Genomic DNA, 27,809 nt, shown 5'->3' on the forward strand with positions numbered 1-27,809 from the left:
GTGAGGATGGGGGGTGGGAGATGGACTTCTCTCAGCCTTCGCAGAAAGTAGAGACACTGCTGGGCTTTCTTTGTTTTGGAGCTGGTGTTGAGGGACCAGGTGAGATTCTCCGCCAGGTGAACACCCAGAAATTTGGTGCTCTTAACGATCTCTACGGAGAAGTCGTCGACATTCAGTGGAGAGTGTTCGTCCATGTCCTCCTGAAGTCACAACCATCTCTTTTGTTTTGTTCACATTCAGAGACAGGTTGTTGGCTCTGCACCAGTCTGTTAGCCACTGCACCTCCTCTCTGTATGCTGACTCATCGTTCTTGCTGATGAGACCCACCACGGTCGTGTCATCGGCGAACTTGATGATGTGGTTCGAGCTGTGTATTGCTGCACAGTCGTGGGTCAGCAGAGTGAACAGCAGTGGACTGAGCACACAGCCCTGAGGGACCCCCGTGCTCAGTGTGATGGTGTTGGAGATGCTGCTTCCGATCCAGACTGTCTTGAGGTCTCCCAGTCAGGAAGTCTAGGATCCATTTGCAGAGGGAGGTGTTCAGGCCCAGTAGGCTCAGCTTTCCAATCAGTTTCTGAGGAATGATTGTGTTGAATGCTGAACTGAAGTCTATGAACAGCATCCGAAGTATGAGGTGGTTCATTTTGGTGGGTCAAATATGATGGCAGAATATAGTATTAATGGTAAGACTCTTGGCAGTGTGGAGGATCAGGGGGATCTTGGGGTCCGATTACATAGGACACTCAAAGCTGCTGCGCAGGTTGACTGTGTGATTAAGAAGGTATACGGTGCATTGGCCTTCATCAGCCATGAGATTGAGTTCAAGAGCCGAGAGGTAATGTTACAGCTATATAGGACCCTGGACAGACCTCACTTGGAGTACTGTGCTCAGTTCTGGTCACCTCACTGCAGGAAGGATGTGGAAACCATAGAAAGGGTGCACAGGAGATTTACAAGGATGTTGCCTGGATTGGAGAGCATGCCTTATGAGAATAGGTTGAGTGAACTCGGCCTTTTTTCCTTGGAGCGACGGAGGATGAGATGTGAGCTGATAGAGGTGTATAAGATGATGAGAGCCATTGATCATGTGGATAGTCAGAGGCTTTTTCCCAGAGCTGAAATGGCTTGCACGAGAGGGCACAGTTTTAAGATGCTTGGAAGTAGGTACAGAGTAGATGTCAGTGCTAAGTTTTTAACACAGAGAGTGGTGAGTACTGCTGGTGACGGTGGTGGAGGCGGATACATAGAACATAGTATAGTACAGCATAGTACAGGCCCTTCGGCTCACAATGTTGTACAACCCTCAAACCCTGCCTTCCATATAGCGGGAGGAGGGGGGGGGACGTCGACTCAGACCATGAGAGGCCTGCATCGGACATTTTCATGCCTTACAAGGGGCAGATTGGAAGTCTGTGCGGGGCACCACTCCTCGCACAGACACTAGAGCAATGTGTGATTAAGTGCCTTGCTGAAGGACACAAACACGCTGCCACAGCTGAGGCTCGAACTAGCGACCTTGAGATCTCCAGACAAACGCCTTAACCATTTGACCACGTACCCAACATATAACCCATATAACCCCCCACCTTAAATTCCTCCATATACCTGTGTAGTAGTCTCTTAAATTTCACTGGTGTATCTGCCTCCCCCACTGACTCAGGCAGTGTATTCCATGCACCAACCACTCTCTGAGTAAAAAACCTTCCTCTAATATCCCCCTTGAACTTCCCACCCCTTATCTTAAAGCCATATCCTCTTGTATTGAGCAGTGGTGCCCTGGGGAAGAGGCGCTGGCTATCCACTCTATCTATTCCTCTTATGATCTTGTACACCTCTCTCATGTCTTCTCTCATCCTCCTTCTCTCCAAAGAGTAAAGCCCTAGCTCCCTTAATCTCTGATCATAATCCATACTCTCTAAACCAGGCAGCATCCTGGTTAATCTCCTCTGTATCCTTTCCAATGCTTCCACATCTTTCCTATAGTGAAGCAACCAGAACTGGACACAGTACTCCAAGTGTGGCCTAACCAGAGTTTTATAGAGCTGCATCATTACATTGCGATAAACTCTATCTCTCGACTTATGAAAGCCAACACCCCATAAGCTTTCTTAACTACACTATCCACCTGTGAGGCAACTTTCAGGGATCTGTGGACATGTACCCCCAGATCCCTCTGCTCCTCCACACTACCAAGTATCCTGCCATTTACTTTGTACTCTGCCTTGGAGTTTGTCCTTCCAAGTGTACACCTCTATCATGTCTCTTCTCATCCTCCTTCTCTCCAAAGAGTAAAGCCCTAGCTCCCTTAATCTCTGATCATAATGCATACTCTCTAAACCAGGCAGCATCCTGGTAAATCTCCTCTGTACCCTTTCCAATACTTCAACATCCTTCCTGTAGTGAGGTGTACCCCCAGATCCCCCTGCTCCTCCACACTACCAAGTATCCTGCCATTTACTTTGTACTCTGCCTTGGAGTTTGTCCTTCCAAAGTGTACCACCTCACATTTCTCCGGGTTGAACTCCATCTGCCACTTCTCAGCCCACTTCTGCATCTTATCAATGTCTCTCTGCAATCTTTGACAATCCTCTACACTATCTACAACACCACCAACCTTTGTGTCATCTGCAAACTTGCCAACCCACCCTTCTACCCCCACATCCAGGTCGTTAATAAAAATCATGAAAAGTAGAGGTCCCAGAACCGATCCTTGTGGGACACCAATAGTCACAACCCTCCAATTCGAATGTATTCCCTCCACCACAACCCTCTGCTATCTGCAGGCAAGCCAATTCTGAATCCACCTGGCCAAACTTCCCTGGATCCCATGCCTTCTGACTTTCTGAATAAGCCTACTGTGTGGAACCTTGTCAAATGCCTTACTAAAATCTATGTAGATCACATCCACTGCACTACCCTCATCTATATGCCTGGTCACCTCCTCAAAGAACTCTATCAGGCTTGTTAGACACGATCTGCTCTTCACAAAGCCAAGCTGACTGTCCCTGATCAGACCATGATTCTCTAAATGCCCATAGATCCTATCTCTAAGAATCTTTTCCAACAGCTTTCCCACCACAGACGTAAGGCTTATTGGTCTATAATTACCTGGACTATCCCTACTACCTTTTTTGAACAAGGGAACAACATTCGCCTCCCTCCAATCCTCCGGTACCATTCCTGTGGACAACGAGGACATAAAGATCCTAGCCAGAGGCTCAGCAATCTCTTCCCTCACCTCGTAGAGCAGCCTGGGGAATATTCTGTCAGGCCCCGGGGACTTATCCGTCCTAATGTATTTTAACAACTCCCAACACCTCCTCTCCCTTAATATCAACATGCTCCAGAACATCAACCTCACTCATATTGTCCTCAGCATCATCAAGTTCCCTCTCTTGGTGACGATAGGGTCTTTTAAGAGGCTCCTGGACAGGTACATGGAGCTCAGAAAAATAAAGGGCTATGGGTAACCCTACGTATTTTCTAAGGTAAGGACATGTTCGGCACAGCTTTGTGGGCCAAACGGCCTGTATTGTGCTGTCGATTTTTTATGTGTCTAAACTGCTTTACCCAGAGAGTGGTGAATCTGTTGAATTCCATGCCCAGGGAAGCTGAAGAGGTTACCTCTTTACATGTATTTAAGACACAGTTAGATACATTTTGGCATAGCAGTGGAATTAAGGGTTCTGGGGAAAAAACAGGTGGAGCTAAATCCACAGCCATATCAGCCATGATCTTATTTACTGGCGGAGCAAGCTCGACAGACCAGATGGCCAACTCCTGCTTCTAGTTCATATGTATTTCTGTTTTTTCTGTTTATGTAAAACTTTGGTTCGGCTAGATTCGGAGCATTGTGTACAGGTGTGGTCACCTCATTGTACGGGAAGGTTGCAGAAGGTGCAGAAGAGATTTACCAGGATGCTGCCTGGATTAGAGGGCACGAGGTGTAATGAGAGGTTGGACAAACTTGGATCGTTGTCTCTGGAGTGTTGGGGACTGGAGGGAGACCCAATAGATGTACTTAAATTTATGAAAGGCATACATGGTTGTCTTCACAGTACAGAATTGTCAAATACTAGAGAACATACCTTTATGGTGAAAGCAGGAATGTTCAGAGAATATTTGTGAGGCAGGTTATTTTAATACAGTGGTAGGTGATTAGAAGGTGCTGCCAGGCCAAGTGGTGGGAGCAGATGTAATAGCACATTTCAACAGGCACATATAAAAGCAGGTAATGGAGGGTTATACATATTAGGCAGGTGGGATTAGTTGGCTAACACAGACATGGTGGGCTGAAGAGCCGGCTGCCCTGCTGTGCTGTTCTGTCTATTGCACTTACAGTAAACTCGGCTAGTATGTCATGGAGGCTGCAGACCCGAGCCTGCTGTGTGAGATGGGCATGTCGTACCCACCGAGCCCGGTATTTTCCCAGTGTGCTGAGTTCACCCAAGCTTATTGTTGAGGTTGGCTAATGAGTGGATTGGATGAAAGGGGCTTCCCCAACACTAAACCGACAAGTCATTTTCTGTGTAAAGATCACGGGCTCAGAATGCAACCAGAGCTCTGAATCAACAAGGTCAAGTGAACAACATTTCCCAGTGAGCTTGTCTTCCTGATTTAGTGTGTGGCTGATGGGGTGAAGGGAGTTGTTTATGTGAGATAATGAGGGATGTGTTTTGTTTTAAATGAACAGAAGCAAATCAAAGGAAAGCGCCCTTCATCTCCTGTGGCAGCAAGCCGTAGACGGTCTCCATCCCCAAATATAGCAAAGAGACCCCCATCGCCATCAAACCCAGGCACCAAGAGACCCCCATCACCAAGTACAGGCACAAGGCGACCCCCATCACCAAATACAAGCACAAGGAGACCTCCATCACCATCAAATCCAGCAGCTCGGAGACCCTCTTCACCAAATACAAGCACAAGGAGACCTCCATCACCAAGTACAGCCACAAGGCGACCCCCATCACCATCAAATCCAGCAGCTCAGAGACCCTCTTCACCATCAAACTCAGTAATGAAGAGATCAACTTCACCATCAATGGTCAAGTAAGTACTCTTCATATTATACTGGAATGTTGGGAGTAATCTAAAGTGCTGCTTTTCTAGCAAGGATAGACTTGATGTGCTGAATAGCAAGCCATAGAATCATATAACACTACAGCACAGAAACAGGCCCTTTGACCTATCTAGTCCTTGCAGAGATATTAATCTGCCCAGTCCCATTGATCTGCATTCGGTCCATAGCCCTCGATACCCTTCCCAACCACGTCCCTATCTAAATTTTTCTTAAACGTTGAAATTGAACCTGCATCCACCACTTCCACTGACAGCTTGTTCCACACTCTCATGAAGTTCCTCCTCATGTTCCCCTTAAACATTTCATCTTTCACCCTTAACCCATGAATGCTAGTTCTGGTCTCACTCAACCTCAATGGAAAAAGCCTGATTGCATTTACCCTATCTCGGCCCCTCATAATTTTGTATTCCTCAGTCAAATCTCCCCTCATTCTCCTACACTCCAGGGAATAAAATCCTAACCTATTTAATTGTTCCCTATAACTCAGGTCTCCGAGTCCTGGCAACATCCTTGTCAATTTTCTCTCTACTCTTTCATCGCTATGATACCTACAGGAAAGATTGTAGGTATGCAGATATTGCTATGATGATTTGACGTTCTAGTATCAATTGTGTGGCGACAATAAAGTATAAAGTAGGTAGGTGAACAAAACTGCACCCAATACTCCAAATTAGGCCTCACCAGTATCTTATACAACTTCAACATAACATCCCAACTCCTGTACTCAGTACTTCAATTAATGAAGGCCAATGTGCCAAAAGCTCTCTTTATGAGGTCATTTTTCCAGCTACAAGCTTTACTAGTCTTCCTCACCATCTACTACACCCCCAATCTTGGTGTCATCCACAAATTTACTGATCCAAATAATGCCCTATAACATTAATGTGGTTCATTTCAAGTTTTATAAACATAAATCTCAAATAGTTTTGGAAAAGCTGCTGTTGGTTTATTCTATGATACAATGATGAATCTTTATGAACATGTGTCTGTGGTATTCTTCATTAACCTCTGATTTTATTTCAATGCCAGATCAAGTCCAAAGAACTATCCTCCTCCTCCCAGCACATTCAGACAGCATCCTCCATCCCTCGCATCTGTCCATCGACCTCTACCTGTTCACCGACCTCCGTCTACATCCGCAACCAAAAAGAAACCGGAGAAGGAAGCGAAACCAAAGCAAAAATTGGAAGTTAGCGTTGCAGACAAAGACTCTTCAACATCATCGAGCAAGTCCAAAGATTCTGAGCAGAAGCCAGGTACTGCCCGATCAGATCATTTATTTATCGAGACACAGCACTGTAGCAGGCCTTTCTGCCTCAGTGAGGCCGCACCGTTGAATTGTGCTCTTGACCAGTTAACCTGCGAACCGGTACGTCTTTGGAATGTGGGAGGAAACTCACGGGGAGAACATACAAACTTCTTGCAGATAGCGATGGTGGTGAACCCAGGTCTCTGACGCTGACCATTACACTACAGTGACACCCAAAAGATGCAACCAGTTGAGCTTTGAAACAAATTAGCAGATATTCTCCTACATGTGTCCTAAGTTTGACCTGAAGAGGTGCTGCCTACCTCCTTCATGGGAATCTCCTAGATTCCTTGAACATAATCACACAAAATTTGATACCATGCTACAGAGGACCAAAAGGTTGTTTAACGGAGTATCTTTAGGTGTGTGTTAAGGGAGGGAGAATTAAGGGAATTCTAACCTATGAGACTCGGACATGTGAAAGCAGGGCTGTCAGTACTCAGTACATGAGGTATACCTGGAACATGGGAAGGATCAACAGAATGGTCCTTCTGTTGAAGTAGATTAGGTTCCTGATTAGTTAAGGCATAAGACCATAAGATATAGAAGCAGAATTAAGTTATTTGGCCCATCGAGTCTGGTCTGCCATTCAAACATGGCTGATCCTTTTATCCCCTCCTCAGCCCCACTCCCCAACCTTCTCCTAATAGCCTTTGATGCCATGGACAATGAAGAACCTATCAATATCTGTCTTAAATACACCCATCGACCTGGCCTCCACAGCTGCCTGTGGTAATAAAGTCCACAAATTCACCACCCTCTGGCTAAAGAAATTTCCCCGCATCTCTGTTTAAATAGACACCCCTCTATCCTGAGGCTGTGCCCTCTTGTCCTAGACTTCCCCCACCATGAGAAACATTCTTTCCACATCTGTCTAGGCCTTTCAACATTCAAAAGGTGTCAATGAGATTCCCTTTTCATCCTTCATCCCTCTAAATTCCAGTGAATGCAAACCCAGAACCACCAAACACTCCTTCAGTTATCCTTGTGAATGAATGTTATGGAAAGAAGGCAAGAGAATGGGGAGACGTAATAAATTAGCAATGATGGAATGGCAGAGCAGACTCGATGGGTTGAATGGCCTAATTCTGCTCCTATGTCTTATGGGAAGTAGATTGCTGTGTCATCTCATCCAAATCCCCTTAAAGCCACTAGCACTGCCAAATCAGGCCTGAGAGCACCTTCTTGAGATTCACTCAGTACAGCTGAGAGCTGTGTATGTTCACACTGAGGAGATCAGAACAAAACGGGTCGATTGTTCCAACACTAAAGAAAGAGTTTGAAGCAGTAAGAATCAGCTATGATCTTATTCAGTGCTGGGTGTACTTGAGGTCATATCCCGTGAGATGTACTCAAAACCATGTCCCATGGTGGGGGGTACTCGAGGCCGTACCCCGGGGTGGGGTGTCCTCGAGGCCGTACCCCGGGGAGTACTCCGTGGTCGGGTGTACTCAATAGACAATAGGTGCAGGAGTAGGCCATTCGACCCTTCGAGCCAGCACTGCCATTCACTGTGATCATGGCTGATCATCCACAATCAGTACCCCGTTCCTGCCTTCTCCCCATATCCCTTCACTCCGCTATCATTAAGAGCTCTATCTAACTCTTTCTTGAAAGCATCCAGAGAATTGGCCTCCACTGCCTTCTGAGGCAGAGCATTCCACAGATCCACAACTCTCTGGGTGAAAAAGTTTTTCCTCAACTCCGTCCTAAATGGCCTACCCCTTATTCTTAAACTGTGGCCTCTGGTTCTGGACTCCCCCAACATCGGGAACTTGTTTCCTGCCTCTAGCGTGTCCAATCCCTTAATAATCTTATATGTTTCAGTCAGATCCCCTCTCATCCTTCTAAATTCCAGTGTATACAAGCCTAGTCGCTCCAATCTTTCAACATATGACAGTCCCGCCATCCTGGGAATTAACCTCATGAACCTCCGCTGCACCCCCTCAATAGCAAGAATGTCCTTCCTCAAATTTGGAGACCAAAGCTGTACACAATACTGCACAATACTCGAGGCAGTACTCCATGGTGGAGTGTACTCGAGGCTGTACTTTGTGGTGGAGTGAACTCGCGGTGGTATTCCACAGTGAGGTGTACTCGAGGCATATCCCGTGGAGGGGTGTACTCGAAGCCGTACTCCATGAGGTATTCAAATAAACATAGAAAACCTACGGTACAATACAGGCCCTTCGGCCCACAATGCTGTGCTGAACATGTACTGGAGGTGGTACTCCATGGTGGGGTGTACTCGAGGCCATACTGCATGGTGGAGTGAACTCAAGGATCAGTGATTCTTAGGTAGTGAAGTGGTATTCAACCCAATGATGATGGTGCCGTAGTTGGAGAGCTACCTGTGAGGTCCAGCTTCAGAATCAGGTTTATTATCACTCACAGCGCTCAGAGCTCCTCCTCACCGTCCTCTCAGTTACTGATTTTTCTCTTACATTTATCTCTTGGAAAATTTCTGTTGAATCTGCTTCGACATGCTGTTTTTGCAAATGAAATGTAATTTTCTCTCCGGGTAAAACCATTCCAACATCCTGTACTGAAATCTCTTAAGCCTTTTTTTGCTTCATTTTTTCCTCCAGCCCATTCATGCATCTGCTAATATGAAGGATCAGTTCAATCAAGCTCGGTGCCTTGCATCAACACAAGTCTTCTCTCCAGCACCCGCACACAGCTTGAAGCCTAAATCATGGTGGTACTATTTGTCAGGCAAACTTCTCTGCTAGGTTAAGAACCAAATTTAAATTCACTGGTGTCCAGATCTCTCTGGAGACCTGCTCCATACTTGCCTAAGATCCAGGAGTAGATCTGCTGATGTTCCAGCAATGATTGGCATTTGCACATTAGGGATGTGTGCACTGAATAGATGGTGATGGTAAAGCCCCTTGTTCAATTCACTGATGAATAAGGTTAAAGACTGCAGTGAAAATTGTTAAATTTTAAACTGAGGATGTGTTATAAACATCTGTGCAGTTTTCCTTGTTTAAATGATAATTACAAACTGGCCAAAATGCTTAATATTAAATGCGACATCGAACAAATATAAACTCCACCATTCTGAAATTTTTCTATTTGGTGTTTATGCTCCCCGACCATTTTTTCTTTATTTCCTCTTAATCTTTTTATTCACCTTTGCTGGATTCTATATTGTTCCCCATCCTGTTTGTAATATATATTAATGATTTAGATGAGGGAATTAAAAGTAACATTAGCAAATTTGCCGATGACAGAAAGCTGGGTGGCAGTGTGAAATGTGAGGAGGATCTTATGAGAATGCAGGGTGACTTGGACAGGCTGGGTGAGTGGACAGATGCAGTTTAATGTGGATAAATGTGAGGTTATCCACTTTGGTGGTATGAACGGAAAGGCAGATTATTTTCTCAATGGAGTCAAGTTAGGAAAAGAGGAAGCACAACGAGATCTAGGTGTTCTTGTACATCAGTCACTGAAAGCAAGCATGCAAGTACAGCAGGCAGTGAAGAAAGCTAATGGCATGTTGGCCTTCATAACAAGGGGAATTGAGTATAAGAGCAAAGAGGTCCTTCTGCAGCTGTACAGGGCCCTGGTGAGACCACACCTGGAGTACTGTGTGCAGTTTTGATCTCCAAATTTGAGGAAGGACATTCTTGCTATTGAGGGAGTGCAGCATAGTTAATTCCCAGGATGGCGGGACTGTCATATGTCGAAAGATTGGAGCGACTGGGCTTGTATACACTGGAATTTAGAAGGCTGAGAGGGGATCTTATTGAAACATATAAGATTATTAAGGGATTGGACACGCTGGAGGCAAGAAGCATGTTCCCGATGATGGGTGAGTCCAGAACCAGAGGCCACAGTTTAAGAATAAGGGGTAGGCCATTTAGAACGGAGTTGAGGAAAAACTTTTTCACCCAGGGAGTGGTGGATATATTGAATGCTCTGCTGCAGAAGGCTGTGGAGGCCAAGTCTCTGGATGCTTTCAAGAAAAAAATGGATAGAGCTCTTAAAGATAGCGGAATCAAAGGTTATGGGGATAAGGCAGGAACTGGATACTGATTGCGGATGATCAGCCATGATCACAGTGAATGGCGGTGCTGGCTCGAAGGGCTGAATGGCCTACTCCTGCACCTATTGTCTATTGTCCTGGGCTGTGCTGCTTGAAAATAAATAATCTTTCACTGGAGCTTCTTATTTTCTCCAAGATTCTACTTCAGTTCAGTAAATACCCCTTCAAATCTATTATTTAGAGCAAAAACTAAGGAATGACATGAGCACAGAATTCTCCAAACTCTAAAATAGAACCTATTCTCTAGCAGAGAATTACAAGTAGAGAACCAGTAAATTTCACAACAACGAGTATTTTATCCCCACCCGAGGTCCGGCCAAAACCAAGCTGCATATCACAGAACTAAACTAAATGCAAGGCTCAAATATTTCAAAAATGCAGGTCATTTCATCATCACTAATTGATCTAAACTATATTAAGGTCACAATTGAATCTGTTAATTTAAAAAAGTGTATGAATCTCAAAATTCTTTTATTGAGATATAGCACAAAATAGGACCTAGAAGGCGTGCAGCCCGGGAACCCTCAATTTAACCCTAGCCTAATCACGGGACAATTTACTAATTAACATACTGAAAGCCGGAGGAGGCGTGCTTCATGATCAATTCCTTGTGCTATTCAAACATGGTAATGCTATCCCTGTCTGGTTCAAGTGTCGTCCATTTTACCTGCCGTTGGAGATTTCAGCAATTATTGTGGTAGCAGTGTATACCCAACCACAGGCCAATTTTAAGCGAGATCTAGACAAACTGAGCAATGTGATAAATAGGCATGAAACAGCACATCCTGATGCCTTCTCCATCATTTTAGAGTTTTTTTTTTTACCAGGCCAGCTTGAAAAAATATCCAAATAATTATCACTAACAAGTCACTTGTAGTACCAGAGGAACCAACGCACTGGACCACTGTTATACCAGCTTCAAGAACGCTTGCTGTGCTATCCCACGCCCACACTTTGGAAAGTCTGATCACCTAGCTGTACACTACTCCGAGAACAGGCAGAGACTGAAGACTGCAGCATCATTAGTGAGGACCAAGAAGGTATGGACAAGGGAAGCACAGGAGCATCTACAAGACTGCTTCGAATGGGAGAACTGGACTTTGTTCAAGGATTCATCTTTGAGTCTAAATGATTACGCTACAGTTGTTACCAACTTTATTAAAGCCCGTGTGGATGAGTGTTTGCCTACGAAAACTTACATACATACCCAAATCAGAAGTCGTGGATGAACCAGGAGGTTCATAGTCTTCTGAGAGCTAGAGCTATGGCATTCAAGTCTGTTGACCCAGGTCTGTACAAGAAAACCAGGTAGGACTTCCAGAGGGCTATTTCAAGCGCTAAGGAACAATTCCGAGCGAGGTTATTGGAAGCAACATTGGATGCATGCCAACTTTTGCAGGGTTTGCAGGACTTTATTTCCTACAAAGCAACCCAATATAATGAATAGCGTTGACGCTTTATTCCCAGAAAAGCTCAACACCTTTTATGCTCGCTTTGAAAGAATAAATCTACAGCTATGAGGATCCCTTTAGCACCCGTTGACCTTGTGATCTCTGTCTCAGAGGCCAACGTCAGTCAGGCTCTCTTTCAAGAGAATGAACCCTCGCAAGGTGACAGGCCCCCATAGGGTACCTGGTATGACTCTGAAAACCTGTGCGAACCACTTGGCGGGGCTGTTCAAAGACATTTTCAATTTCTCATTGCTGCAGTTGAAAGTTCCCAACTGCTTCAAAAGGGCACGAATTATACCATTGCCCAAGAAGAGCAGGGTGAGCTGCCTTAACGACTATAAGGCCACAAGACACAGGAGCAGTATTAGGCCGTTCAGCCCATCGAGTCTGCTCCACCATTCCATCATGGCTGATCCCAGATCCCACGTAACCCCATACACCTGCCTTCTCACCATATCCTTTGATGCCCTGACCAATCAGGAAACAATCAACTTCTGTCTTAAATATATGCATGGACTTGGCGTCCACCACAGTTTGTGGCAGAGCGTTCCACAGATTTATTAATCTCTGGCTAAAAAAATTTCTCCTTACCTCCATTCTAAAGGGTTGTCCCTCAGTTTTGAGGCTGTGCCTTCTAGTTTCGGATACCCCCACCACAGGAAGAATCCTCTTCACATCCGCCTTTTCTTGTCCCTTCAACATTCGATAGGTCTCAATGTAATCCTCCTGCATTCTCCTAAATTCCAGTGAATACACACCCAAAGCTGCCAAATGCTCCTTGTATGTTAACATCTTCATTACAGGAATCATGCTTGTGAACCTCCTCAGGACTCTCTCCAATGACAATACACGTTTTAGTTCTGATAAACACTAACCAGTAGGTCTTTGGACCGTAGAAGGAAAGCAGAGCGCCCAGAGAAAGCCCTCACATTCCATGGGAGGACCTGCAGGCTCCTTGCAGAGAGCGTCAGGATTGAGCACCAAGATCTCAAATAGCATCAAGCCAAATTCTGTGCTACTGTGGCACCCACAATTGTCACCAATGTTTCAGTATATTTTGATTTTGCAATAAATTAATTAATCATCATAGTTAGAGATTATTTCTGTGAAGTGCCAAACAGAAAGTAAATTTAGGGCCACAATTTTGTCTCCCACTCAGATATAAAATTATTCCTGATTTAGTTTGTTAGTCACAGTAACGAGGTAAATCAGGGATTTATAGACAATAGATAATAGGTGCAGGAGTAGGCCATTCAGCCCTTCGAGCCAGCACCACCATTCACTGTGATCATGGCTGATCATCCACAATCAGTACCCCTTTCCTGCCTTCTCCCCATATCCCTTCACTCCGCTATCTTTAAGAGCTCTATCTAACTCTTTTCTGAAAGAATCCAGAGAATTGGCCTCCACTGCCTTCTGAGGCAGAGCATTCCACAGAACCACAACCCTCTGTGAAAAAGTTTTTCCTCAACTCTGTTCTAAATGGCCTACCCCTTATTCTCAAATTGTGGCCTCTGGTTCTGGGCTCCCCCAACATCGGGAACTTGTTTCCTGCCTCTAGCGTGTCCAATCCCTTAATAATCTTATATGTTTCAATCAGATCCCCTCTCATCCTTCTAAATTCCAGTGTATACAAGCCCAGTCACTCTAATCTTTCAACATATGACAGTCCCTCCATCCTGGGAATTGACCTCGTGAACCTACGCTGCACTCCCTCAATAGCTAAAATGTCCTTCCTCAAATTTGGAGACCAAAACTGTACACAATACTCCAGGTGTGGTCTCACCAGGGCCCTGTACAGCTGCAGAAGGACCTCTTTGCTCCTATACTCAATTCCCCTTGTTATGAAGGCCAGCATGCCATTAGCTTTCTTCACTGCCTGCTGTACCTACATGCTTACTTTCAGTGACTGATGAACAAGGACACCTAGATCTCATTGTACTTCCCCTTTTCCTAACTTGACACCATTCAGATAGTAATCTGCCTTCCTGTTCTTGCTACCAAAGTGGATAACCTCACATTTATCCACATTAAACTGTATCTGCCATGCATCTGCCCACTCACCCAGCCTGTCCAAGTCACCTGCATTCTCATAACATCCTCCTCACATTTCACACTGCCACCCAGCTTTGTGTCATCTGCAATTTGCTAATGTTACTTTTAATCCCTTCACCTAAATCATTAATGTATATTGTAAATAGCTGAGCCTTTCCTACTTTATATTTACCTCAATGAGAAATGGACAATTGGTGAAATTTGGCTATACACACTTTAACACAGTTAATATTTCAGGTTGGAAATTCTTCATCTAAATGTGTTTTAGCAACAATTAGTTTTGTACTATTCACATTATAAACAGGTTTATGGCTTAGTAATATTTGATTTGCCACTCTATCATCTTTCTACTAATGCTATAGCAGGGACCACATCTGCTGAAGAGGCTGTCAAAATCCTAGCTGAGAACAGGCGCCTGGCTCGTGAGCAAAAGGAGCGTGAAGAACAGGAGAGGCTACAGCTAGCGGAAGCTGAGAGGTAAATTGCACTCAAACCTCTTCCCCAGATTTATCAAACATCTGTTTATTGTTAACTTCAGGCTTCTGTACATTAGCAAATGTATTTTGGATTCATGCTGAAGAGCTGGCTGACTAGAAAGCACCTGGCTTCACCTCTCACCTAGCTTGTCCTCCTTCCCCTCCTCCCCGCTCTATTCTGGCATCTTCCCTCTTCCTTTCCAATCCTGATGAAGGTCTCAGCCCAAAGCATTGACCGATTATTAATTTCCATGGATGCTGCCTAACTTGATGAGTTCCTTCGGCATTTTGTGTGTGTTGCTCTAGATTTCCAGCATCTGCGGAATCTGTTGTGCTTATGACGAGAATCTGTTGTGTTTGTTACATTGTCCATAGTTATAGATTCGCATACTTATTGTGATTACTGCATTTTCCATCGCAAGACGTTTCAGGAAACAGCTGGGAATGACATCACTGGAAGAACCAAGGAGCACTTGGAAACAAATGTTCCATAGTTACACTGTGCTTTGCACTGAGTGGTGCTGAATCCTTTATAAAAGAGACCTGAGTGCATTCAAGCCCACAAACTGGATTGCATAGTGCTATCTGATCTGAAACTGGATCGTGTCATGCTATCTGATTTTAGCCAAGCAGGCAGTGGAATTGATTTGTTGCAGAGTTCGACCAGACTCCTCCAGGTGCCAATAAAGTAGAAAATGCTGGAGTGGAACAAGAAACAGTTAACATTTCAAGTGTGTGACCTTTTGTACTTGCGGCTTCTGCCCCCTTTCTTTCCATTCCTGATGAAGGGTCCTGGTCCGAAACATTGATTGTTTACTCCGCTCCGTAGATTTTGCCTGACCTGCTGTACTCACATCTACTGTGATGAAATGCTTTGAGAGGTTGATCGTGGCTGGAATCAACTCCTATCCAAGCAAGGACCTGAACCCACTGCAATTTGCTTCTCACACAATAGGTCTACAGTGGATGCCAAAAAATATGATGAAACTATGTACCGGGAGGAGTCAAACGCCTAGAGAGCTGGTGCAGGGATAACAACTTGATGCTTAATGTCACCAAAACCAAGGAGATGATCGTCGATTTCAGACGATCTCAGCCTGAGCACACACCCCTCAGCATCAGTGTCTCCACAGTGGAGAGAGTGGAAAACCTCAAGTTCCTTGGGCTGCAGATCTCGGACAATCTCACCTGGTCCAGGAACACCACTGGGTTTGTGAAATGGGCCCAGCAGAGATTGCAATTTCTGAGGAAGCTTAAACAAGCATCACTCCCCACTAACATCTTAACTACATTCTACAAAGGCGTGGTTGAGAGTGTGCTGACTTTTTGCATCACAACCTGGTACTCCAGCTGCAGTGCTGTGGACAAAAAAGCCTTGAAGGGTGGTTAGGGGAGCAGAGAAGGTTATTGTGGTCTCCCTATCTTCTGTCCAAGACCTCTTTCAGAGTCGATGCCTCCAGAAGACACGGTACATCATTAAAGACCCCTCACACCCTCTCCATGAACTGTTTGTTCTTCTGCCATCAGGCAAACGTTACAGGAGCATCAAAACTAAAACTAAACAGCTAAACAGCTTCCTCCCACAGGCAGTCAGACTGCTATATAGCTGCTCCACCTGACTCTGCTTTGGACACTTTTAACTTGCACTGGACACTTATAACTGATATAACTGACATGTGGCTGTTGTGTTTTACTATGTATTGTTATGTTTATTATTTAGTGTTGCGTTTGTTATGTTATGATTGCACTGCCCCGAGGAACGCTGTCTCATTCTGCCCTGCAGAGCTGATGTATGGTTAGAATGACAATAAAGTTTTTTGAATCTTGAATCTTTGAATCTCACTGACTCTCCATCAGCCTTGGATTACCTGGTGTAATACCTATGTCAGGCTGCTGTTTATTGACTGCAGCTCAATGTTCAATGCAATCATACCCTCAGTTCTAATCAACAAGCTCCAAAACCTGAGCCTCTGAACCTCCATCTGGAACTGGATCTTTGACTTCCTCACCAGGAGACCATAGTCTGTGTGGATTGGAATTAACATCCCCTCCTCAGTGACAATCAACACTGGAGCTCCTCAAGGGTGTGTGTTTAGCCCATTGCTCTACTCGCTCTACACCCGTGATCATGTGGCTGGGCACAGCTCAAATATCATCTGTGAATTTGCTTACAACACAACTATTGTTGGTGGAATTTCAGATGGTGGCGAGGAAGTATTCAGGAGTGAGATAGGTCAGCCTTGAGTGGAGTCGCAGCAACAGCCTTGCACTCAATGTCAGAAAGACCAGGGAACTGATTGTGGACTTCAGGAAGGGGAAGTCAAGCGGACACACACCAAAGGATCAGACATGGAAAAGATGAGCAATTTCAAGTTCCTAGGTGGCAACATCTTTGAGGAAATATCCTGGGCCCAACATATTGATGCAATTACAGTGAAGGCACTGCCACGGCTATATTTCATCAGGAGTTTGAGGAGAATTAGTATGTCACCAAAGACACTCACAAATTTCTATAAATATACCATGGAGAGCATTCTAAATGATTGCCTAACCTTCTGGTATGGAGAAACCACGCACAGGATCAGAAAAAGCTGCGGAAAGTTGTGAATTCAGTCAGCTCCATCATGGGCACTAGCCTCAGTGGCATCCAAGATATCTTCAAGGAGCGATGCCTCAGAAAGGCAGTGTCCATCGTTAAGGACTCCCATCACCAGATCTTGCCCTCTTCTCATTGCTACCATCAAGGAGGAGGTACAGGAGCTTGAAGGCTCACACTCAACATTTCAGGAACAGCTTCTTCCTCTCCGCCATCAGATTTCTGAATGGGCAATGAATCCATGAATACGACCACTGTACCTTTTTTTCTCTCTCTCTTTGCACTACTTGTTTAATTTTTTATGTGTACTTATTATAATTTATAGTTATGTTATGCAATGTACTGCTGCCATAAAACAACAAATTTCACAACATATACCAGTGATATTTAACCTGATTCTGATCTCCCTAGCATTTTGTGTGTGTTGACCTTTTGTAATAGCTAAGTAAGTTAAATTACAGGGAGTATAAACAAAGAATATTTGTGCTAGCATGGAGACCAAGACCAAATGGATGATGCGGAATAGTGTCAGCTGAGAGAGGGTGTTGAAGGTTTGTTGGTGCAGCTAATTGTTCTGAAGTATAAACAAAATGAAGAATCTGCAAGGGTAATGCTGGAAAAGTCCAGTGTGGAGCAGCGTCTGTGGGTGATCTTAGTAAAATGGTGGCGCACACAGTCTCAGTCGCCTCTCAGTCAGTGCTGCCCTCCAGTGTTCACTCAGGGGAAGGCTAGCCGCACCAGGACAGCATCCCTTACACCGTCAATCAAAAGGCCATGCCGGGGCTATTTCTTTTAATGACTATCTTTTTCGCACCTTGGCCCTGAAGGAAGGCTGTTTCATTTGACTGTTCATGTGTGGTTAACTTAACTTGAGGCAGACTGAATTGACTGCAAACTGCTGCAAAGTAGAGACCAAATCTGTGCTTGGATCCTCCAGTGCAGAGAAGACCAGTGAGAATGGTTAATGAGATTTACAGAGAGAGACCTTGATCCGCTGGGTTTAAGTGGACTGAGGAATAGCAAATGGAATTTAATTTGGGTAAGTGTTGCATTTTGGAAAGACAAATGAGAGCAGAAGAGTAGGGTACAGGAGAGAGTTGTAGAACAGAGGGACTGATCAATGTCTTGTACGATTGCAGCATAACGCCCTGACTCCTGTAATCACTGCCCTGACTGATGAAGGCCAGAATGCCAAAAGCCTTCTTCACCATCCAGTCTACCTGTGATCGTGCTTTCGCAGAACCGTGAAAGTTACCATGCTTCCACGACAGCACAACATGCTCAGAACTCACAAACCTTAACTGTATCTCTTTGGAATGTGGGAGGAAACCCAAGAGATCACAGGGAGAACATACAAGCTTCTTACAGACAGTGGCAGGAATTGAACCCTGATTTCACTCATTATCCATGATGCTGAGGCTACGAAGACTGCCCCAGCTGCTGTGCTCCATGCCTGCTAATAGGATGAACTGATAAGTGAGGCTTTGGGCTGCTCTAGTTTTGAATCGGAGGACTCAATTTTGGTTCAAAATGCTGTTGTTCGCTTCAATTGTTTGCATGATTTGTATTTACTTTTTCTTTCTCTTGCGCATCAGGTGTTGGTTTTTTTTTCTTTAATTTGGTTCTTTTGGATTTCTTGCTGTGTGGCTGGCTACCTGTGAGCAAACAAATCTCAAGGCTGTATAATTTATGCATTCTTTGGTAATAAATTAATTCTGAATCTTACAGATGGTGCTGTAAAACGTTAAACTAATCACAATGAGGATACTGGCAGGGATGACAGCAGAGCAGAAATGGGTGAGGTTTCTGGAAATAATTCACAAGGCGCAGGATTGTCCCACAGAGGAACAAGTTTTCAAATGGCAGGGGTAGGCAACCATGGCTGACAAGGGAAGTTAAGGACTGCATAAAAGCCAAGGAAAGGGCATATAAGGTAGCAAAAGTGAGTGGGAAGTTAGATGATTTGGAAGCTTTTAAAATCCAACAAGAGGCAACTAAAAAAGCCAAAAGAAGGGAAAAGATTAAATATGAGGGCAGACTAGCCAATAATATAAAGCAGGATACCAGAAGTTTTTTTCAGTTATATAAAGAATAAAAGAGAGGTGAGAGTTGATACTGGACCACTGGAACATGATGCTGGTGAGGTAGTAGTGGGCGACAAAGAAAACACAGATGAACTTAATGGGTACTTTGCCTCAGTCTTCACTGTGGAAGGCACTAGCAATGTGCCAGAGGTCAGTGAGTGTCAGGGAGCAGGAGTGAGTGCCATTGCTATCTCAAAGGAAAAAGTACAAGGCAAACTCAAAGGTGTTGAGGTGGATAAGTCACCTGGACCAGATGCACTACATTTCAGAGTCCTGAGGGAGGTTGCTGAAGAGATGACAGTTGCACTGGTCATGATCTTTTAAGAATCACTTGATTCTGGCATGGTTCCGAAGGGCTGGAAGATTGCAAATGTCATCCCATTGTTAAAGAAGGGAGGAAGGCAAAAGGAAGGAAATTATAGGCCAGTTAGCCTAACCTCAGTGTTTGGGAAAGTGTTGGAGTCTATTAATGATGAGGTTTCAAGGTACTTGGAGACTGATGATAAAATAAGTCAAAGTCAGCATGGTTTCTATAAAGGGAAATCTTGCCTGACAAATCTGTTAAGAGTTCTCCAAGGAAGTAACAAACAGGATGGATAAAGGAGAGACGGTCGATGTCATGTACTTGGATTTTCAGAAGGCATTCTGATAAGGTGCCACACATGAAACTGCTTAACAATACAAATTCCCATGGCATTACAGGAAAGATACTGGCATGGATAGTGGAATGCCAGACAGGCAGGCAGCAACAAGTGGGAATAAAAGGAGCCTTTTCTGGTTAGCTGTTGGTGACTAGTGGTGCTCCTCAGGGGTCTGTATTGGGACCGCTACATTTCATATTGTTTGTCAGTGATTTAAATAATGGAATTGATAGCTTTGTGACAAAGTTTGCAGATGATACAAAGATAGGTGGAGGGGTAGGTACTGCTGAGGAAGCAATGCATTTGCAGAAGGACTTAGACAAATTGGAAGAATGTGCAAAAATGTGGCAGATAGAATACAGTATTGGGAAATGTACAATGATGCATTCTGGTACAAGGAACAATTGTACAGACTGATGTTCTAAATGGGGAGAAGGTTCAAACATCAGAGGTGCAGAGGGACTTAGGATTCCTTGTGCAAGACTCCCAGAAGGTTAATTTAGAGGTTACGTCTGTGGTAATTGCAAATGCAATGTTTGCATTCATTTCAAGAAGAATAGAATATAAAAGCAAGGAGATAACGCTGAGTCTGTATAAGACACTAGTCAGGCCGCACTTGGAGTATTGTCAACAGTTTTGGGCCCCATATCTCAGAAAGGGCATGTTGTCATTGGAGAGTGTCCAGAGGAGGTTCACGGGGACAATTCTGGGAATGAAGGACTTGACATATGAGGACTGTTTGGCTGCTTTGGGTCTGTACTCACTGGAATTTAGAAGAATGTGGGGGGGGGATCTCATTGAAACCTACCAAATGTTGAACAGACTATATAAGGTGGATGTGGAAAGGATGCTTCCTATGGTGGAGTATCCAGAACTAGAGGGCTGTATCCTGGAATTCCTGCAGATCACCAGCAGGTTGTAAGAGTGAGCGCCCTCACCTCCAACCGTCTGACTCTCAATACAGGAGCCCCTCAGGACTGAGTACTGAGTCCCCTCCTTTACTCCCTGTATACCCATGACTGTATCGCCACCCACAGCTCCAATCTGCTAATTAAATTTGCTGGCAACACTACATTGATTGGCCTTATTTCAAACAATAACGAGGTGGCCTACAGGGAAGAAGTCATCTCTCTGACACAGTGGTGTCAAGAAAACAACCTCTCCCTCAATGTCACAAAATCAAAGGATTACAGGAGGAATGGAGTCGGGCTAACCCCTATTGACATCAGTGGATCTGGGGTTGAGAGGGTAAACAGCTTCAAGTTCCTCAGCATCCACATCATCAAGGACCTTACGTGGTCTATGCACACCAGCTATGTGGTGAAAAAAGCACAACAGCACGTCTTTCACCTCAGACGGTTGAGGAAGTTTGGTATGGGCCTACAAATACTAAGAACTTTCTACAGGGGCACAATTGAGAGCATCCTGACTGGCTGCATCATTGCCTGGTAAGGGAACTGTACCTCCCTCAATCACAGGATTTTGCAGAGAGATGCGGACAACCCAGCGTATCTGTAGTTGTGAACTTCCCATGATTCAGGACATTTACAAGAACAGTGTGTAAAAAGGGCCCGAGGATCATTGGGGACCCAAGCCATCCCAACCATAATCTATTCCAGCTGCTACCATCCGGGAAGTGGTACCGCAGCATAAAATCCAGCACCAACAGGCTCCTGGACAGCTTCTTCCACCAGGCCATCAGACTGATGTACGCACGCTGATTTGAGTATACTCTATATTACATTGACTGTTCTAGTTATTATAAATTATTATAAAATCTATGATTGCACATTGTATACTTAGATGGAGACGTAATGTAAAGATTTTTACTCACGTATGTGAACGATGCAAGAAAAAAAGTGGATTCGATTCAATTCACAGCCTCAAAATTGAGGAATGAGCCTTTAGAACAGAGGTAAGGATGAATTCTTTTTAGCCAGAGAGTAGTAAATCTGTAGAATGCTCTGCCACAGACTGGTGGAGGCCAATTCTGTGTGTATATTTAAGGCAGAAGTTTATCATTTCCTGATCGGTCAGGGCATCAAAGGAAATGGTGAGACGGCAGGTGTATGTGGTTGAGTGGGGTCCAGGATCAGCATGGTGGAATGGCGGAGCAGAATCGCTTGCCTGAATTGCCTAATTTTGCTCCTATATCTTATGGTGTTAATGCTGTAAAGCAGGAGTTCCTAACTTGGGGTCCATGGGCCCCTTGATTAATGGTATTGGTCCATGCCATAAAAACGGTCGGGAACCCCTGTCATAAAGAGTTAAACTAACCTGTATGCTACCATGCCGCCCACTAGATATTACAGATTTGCATTTGAGACATGGAAACCTGTGGGACTGGAACCCACAGCTGAGATTTGAACTTTTTTTTGAGGCTCAGGAAAGAAGAGCTAAAGAAGAAGGCAGCTGAAGAGAAGCTTTGCAAAGAAGAGGCAGCTCGACTGCAGAGAGAAGAAAGAAAGCTTGCAGAAGAGGAGAATCAGAGAAAAGCTGAAGAGGAAAGACTCTGCAGGGAACGTGAGGAACAGGAACGTCTTGCAGATCTGAGGCTCCAGGTCAGAGTTAAGTTTGATTTGTGAAAAAGTACTTAAAAGTTCAATTTTAACAAAATACGTGTATAAGTACGTGCCTTGTTCCTTAAATATGTGACTGCATTTGGTTTTCTGATATATACACTATAACTTGTACAATACGTGATCATTGTTTCCATCACCTTTCATTCAAGCAATGTTCCGGTTAACAGCCTTTTAAGAACACTATGTCCTTTTAAGAACACAACCAATTAACCAGTCAGCTTACGGAACAGTTCAGCAGAGCAAAGGAAAAGCCACATGCTTCCTGCTCTGCAGAATGTAGTACAGGTTCTGCACAGGTTTCACACACTCGACTCTTTGCAGCCTGTGTATATGAGTGCCTGAGAGACTGGCAGGATACATTTGGCCAAACAAGAAAATCAGCAGATTCTGGAAATCCGAACAACAAACACAAGATGCTGGAGCAACTCAACAGGCCAGGCAGCATCTATGAAAAAAGTTTCTGGCTAAAACCCTTCCACCGGACTGGAGAAAAAAAGATAAGTAGATTTAAAAGGTGGGGGAGGGGAGAGAGAAACACAAGGTGTGATAGCTGAAACCGGGAGGGGAAGGGATGAAGTAAAGATCTGGGAAACATAGCACAATCCAGGCCCTTCAGCTCACAAAGCTGTGCCGAACATGTACTTACTTGAGAAATTACCTCGGGTTACCCATAGCCCTCTATTTTTCTAAGCTCCATGCACCTCCAGGAGCTTCTTAAAAGATCCAATCTGCCTCCACCACAGCTGCCAGCAGCCCATTCCACACGCTCACCACTCTGCGTAAAAAAAAAAATCCCCTCTGTACCTACTTCCAAGCACCTTAAAACTGAGCCCTCTTGTGTTAGCCATTTCAGCCCTGGAAAAAAGCTTCTGACTATCCACACGATTAATGTCTCTCATCATCTTATACACCTCTATCAGGTCGTCTCTCGTCCTCAGTCGCTCCAAGGAGAAAAGGCCAAGTTCACTCACCTATTCTCATAAGGCATGCTCCCCAATTCAGGCAGCTCCTTGTAAATCGCCTCTGCACCCTTTCTATAGTTTCCACATCCTTCCCGAACCAGAACTGAGCACAGTACTCCAAGTGGGGTCTGTCCAGGGTCCTATTCAGCTGTAACATTGCCTCTTGGCTCTTGAACTCAATTCCACGGTCGATGAAGGCCAATGCACCGTATCCCTTCTTAACCACACAGTCATCCTGCGCAGCAGCTTTAGGTGTGGACATGGACCCCAAGATCCCTCTGATCATCCGCACTGCCAAGAGTCTTACCATTAATACGACATTCTGCCATCATATTTGACCTACCAAAATGAACCACCTCACACTTAAACACGAGGAAATCTCCAGATGCTGGAAATTCAAGCAACAAGTCCTTACTCTTAATAATTTCTCCTTTAGCTGCTCCCGCTTCCTGCAAACTAAAGGTGTAGACATGGGCACCCGTATGAGTCTCAGCTATGCCTGCCTTTTTGTTGGCTTTGTGGAACAATCCATGTTCCAAGCCTATACTGGTATCTGTCCCCCACTTTTCCTTCACTACGTCAACGACTGCATTGGCGCTGCTTCCTGCACGCATGCTGAGCTCATTAACTTCATTAACTTTGCCTCCAGCTTTCACCCTGCCCTCAAGTTACCTGGTCCATTTCCGACACCTCCCTCCCCTTTCTTCATCTTTCTGAAGCTATCTCTGGAGACAGCTTATCTACTGATGTCTACTATAAGACTACAGACTGTCACAGCTATCTGGACTATTCCTCTTCTCACACTGTCTCTTGCAAAAATGCCATTCCCTTCTCATAATTCCTCCGTCTCCGCCACATCTGCATTCAGAAGGAGGCTTTTCATTCCAGGACGAGGGAGATGTTCTCCTTTTTTAAAGAAAGGGGCTTCCCTTCCTCCACCATCAACTCTGCTCTCAAACGCATCTCTCCCATTTCACGCACATCTGCTCTCACCCCATCCTCCCGCCACCCCACTAGGAATAGGGTTCCCCTTGTCCTCACCTACCACCCCACCAGCCTCCGGGTCCAACATATAATTCTCGGTAACTTCCGCCACCTCCAACGGGATCCCACCACGAAGCACATCTTTCCCTCCCCCCCTTTTTCTGCTTTCCGCAGGGATCGCTCCCTACGCAACTCCCTTGTCCATTCGTCCCCCCCATCCCTTTCCACCGATCTCCCTCCCGGCACTTATCCTTGTAAGCAGAACAAGTGCTACACATGCCGTTACACTTCCTCCCTCACCACCATTCAGGGCCCCAGACAGTCCTTCCAGGTGAGGTGACACTTCACCTGTGAGTCGGCTGGTGTGACATACTGCGTCTGGTGCTCCCAATGTGGCCTTCTATATATTGGTGAGACCCGACGCAGACTGGGAGACCGTTTCGCTGAACACCTACGCTCTGTCCACCAGAGAAAGCAGGATTTCCCAGTGGCCACACATTTTAATTCCACGTCCCATTCCCATTCTGACATGTCTATCCACGGCCTCCTCTACTGTCAAAATGAAGCCACACCAGGGAGGAACAACACCTTATATTCCGTCTGGGTAGCCTCCAACCTGATGGCCTCTAACTTCTGTTAATGCCCCATCTCCCCTTCGTACCCCATCCATTGTTTGTTTATTTATTTATTTTTCTCTTTTTTTTTCTCTCTTTTTTCTCCCTCTGTCCCTCTCACTATAACTCCTTGCCTATTCTCTGGGTTCCCCCCCTCCCCACTTACTTTCTCCCTAGGCCTCCAGTCCCATGATCCTCTCCCTTCTCCAGCCTCGTATCCCTTTTGCCAATCAATTTTCCAGCTCTTAGCTCCATCCCTCCCCCTCCTGTCTTCTCCTATCATTTCAGATCTCCCCCTCCCCTTCCCACTTTCAAATCTCTTACTATCTCTTCTTTCAGTTAGTCCTGACGAAGGGTCTCGGCCTGAAACGTTGACTTTACTTCTTCTTATAGATGCTGCCTGGCCTGCTGCGTTCACCGGCATTTTTTGTGTGTCACCTCACACTTATCTAGGTTGAACTCCATCTGCCACATCCTATCGATGTCCTGCTGCAACCTCTGACAGTTCTCCACACTATACACAACATCCCCAACCTTTGTGTCATCAGCAAATTTACTGATCCCTCCACTTCATCATCCAAGTCATTTATAAAAATCACGAAGAGAAGGGGTCCCAGAACAGATCCCTGAGGCACGCCACTGGTCACCAACCTCCATGCAGAATATGACCCGTCTACAACCACTCTTTGCCTTCTGTGGGCAAGCCAATTCTGGATCCACAAAGCAAGGTCCCCTTGGATCCCATGTCTCCTTACTTTCTCAATAAGCCTTGCATGGGGTATCTTGTCAAGTGCCTTGCTGAAATCCATATACACTACATCTATTGCTCTTCCTTCATCAATGTGTTTAGTCACATCCTCAAAAAACTTAATCAGGCTCATAAGGCACGACCTGCATTTCACAAAGCCATGCTGACTATTCCTAATCATATTATGCCTCTCCAAATGTTCATAAATTCTGCCTCTCGGGATCTTCTCCATCAACTTACCAACCACTGAAGTAAGACTCAGTAGTCCATAATTTCCTGGGCTATCTCTACTCCCTTTCTTGAATAAGGGAACAACATCCGCAACCCTCCAATCCTCCGGAACCTCTCCCGTCTCCATTGGTGATGCAAAGATCATCACCAGAGGCTCAGCAATCTCCTCCCTCACCTCCCACAGTAGCCTGGGGTATATCTCGTCTGGTCCCGGTGACTTATCTAACTTGATGCTTTTCATAAACTCCAGCACATCCTCTTTCTTAATGTTTATATGCTCAAGCTTTTCAGTCCGCTGTGTCATCCCTACAATCGCCAAGGTCCTTTACCATAGTGAATACCGAAGCAAAGTATTCATTAAGTACCTCCACTACCTCCTCTGGTTCCATACACACTTTTCCACTGTCACACTTGATTGGTCCTATTCTTTCACGTCTTATCCTCTTGCTGTTCACATACTTGTAGAATGCCTTGGGGTTTTCCTTAATTCTGCTCGCCAAGACCTTTTCATGGCCCCGTCTGGCTCTCCTAATTTCCTTCTTAAGCTCCTTCATGCTAGCTTTATATTTTTCTAGATCTCTAAGGTTACCTAGTTTTTTGTACCTTTTATAAGCTCTTCTTCTTGACTAGATTTACAACAGCCTTGTACACCACGGTTCCTGTATCCTACCATCCTTTCCCTGTCTCGTTGGAACGTACCTATGCAGAACGCCACTCAAATATCCCCCGAACGTTTGCCACATTTCTGCCGTACATTTCTCTGAGAACATCGGCTGCCAATTTAAGCTTCCTAGTTCCTGCCTGATAGCCTCATATTTCCCCTTACTCCAATAAACGGTTTTCTAACTTGTCTGTTCCTATCCCTCTCCAATGCAGTGGTAAAGGAGATAGAATTGTGATCACTATCTCCAAAGTGCTCTCCCAGTGAGAGACCTGACACCTGACCAGGTTCATTTCCCAATACCAGCTCAAGTACAGCCTCTCCTCTTGTAGGCTTATTTACATATTGTGTCAGGGAACCTTCCTGAACACACCTAACAAACTCCATCCCATCTAAACCCCTTGCTGTAGGGAGATGCCAATCAATATTGGAGAAATTAAAATCTCCCACCACGACAACCCTGTTATTATTGCACCTTTCTAGTATCTGTCTCCCTACCTGCTCCTCGATGTCCCTGTTACTATTAGGTGGTCTGTAACAAACACCCAGTAGAGTTATTGACCCCTTCCTGTTTCTAACTTCCACCCATAGTAGACAATCCCTCCATGACTTCCTCCTTTTCTGCAGCTGTGGCACTATCTCTGATCAACAGTGTCACACCCCCAACTCTTTTGCCTCCCTCCCTGTCATTTCTGAAACAACTATAGCCTAGCACTCTAGTCATAGTCATAGTCGTACTTTATTGATCCCGGGGGAAATTGGTTTTCGTTACAGTTGCTCCATAAATAATAAATAGTAATAGAACCATAAATAGTTGAATAGTAATATGTAAATTATGCCTGTAAATTATGAAATAAGTCCAGGACCAACCCATTAGCTCAGGATGTCTGACCCTCCAAGGGAGGAGTTGTAAAGTTTGATGGCCACAGGCAGGAATGACTTCCTGTGACACTCAGTGTTGCATCTCGGTGGAATGAGCTTCTGGCTGAATGTACTCCTGTGCCCACCCAGTACGTTATGTAGTGGATGGGAGACATTGACCAAGATGGCATGCAACTTAGACAGCATCCTCTTTTCAGACACCACCGTGAGAGAGTCCAGTTCCATCCCCACAACATCACTGGCCTTATGAATGAGTTCGTTGATTCTGTTGGTGTCTGCCACCCTCAGCCTGCTGCCCCAGCACACAACAGCAAACATGATAGCACTGGCCACCACAGACTCGTAGAACATCCTCAGCGTCGTCTGGCAGATGTTAAAGGACGTCAGTCTCCTCAGGAAATA

General features: G+C 45.0%; 1 protein-coding gene across 8 annotated transcripts in view; it reads left to right on the forward strand.

Moving 5' to 3' along the window:
• The window catches only part of map7d3 (MAP7 domain containing 3), a 171,469-nt gene that overhangs the window by 115,568 nt on the left and 28,092 nt on the right, over window positions 1-27,809 (forward strand). For 7 of the 8 annotated variants that reach the window (XM_072271073.1, XM_072271076.1, XM_072271080.1 and 4 more), the window contains 4 exons: window positions 4,694-5,049; window positions 6,110-6,336; window positions 14,309-14,423; window positions 22,124-22,304. In XM_072271073.1, the coding sequence (XP_072127174.1) occupies window positions 4,694-5,049; window positions 6,110-6,336; window positions 14,309-14,423; window positions 22,124-22,304 (879 nt within the window). The remainder of the gene's footprint in view (window positions 1-4,693; window positions 5,050-6,109; window positions 6,337-14,308; window positions 14,424-22,123; window positions 22,305-27,809) is intronic. The other variant, XM_072271075.1, reaches the window with a different exon arrangement.

This window comes from Mobula birostris, chromosome 10 (assembly GCF_030028105.1).
Source record: "Mobula birostris isolate sMobBir1 chromosome 10, sMobBir1.hap1, whole genome shotgun sequence".
Taxonomy (NCBI): Eukaryota; Metazoa; Chordata; class Chondrichthyes; order Myliobatiformes; family Myliobatidae; genus Mobula; species Mobula birostris.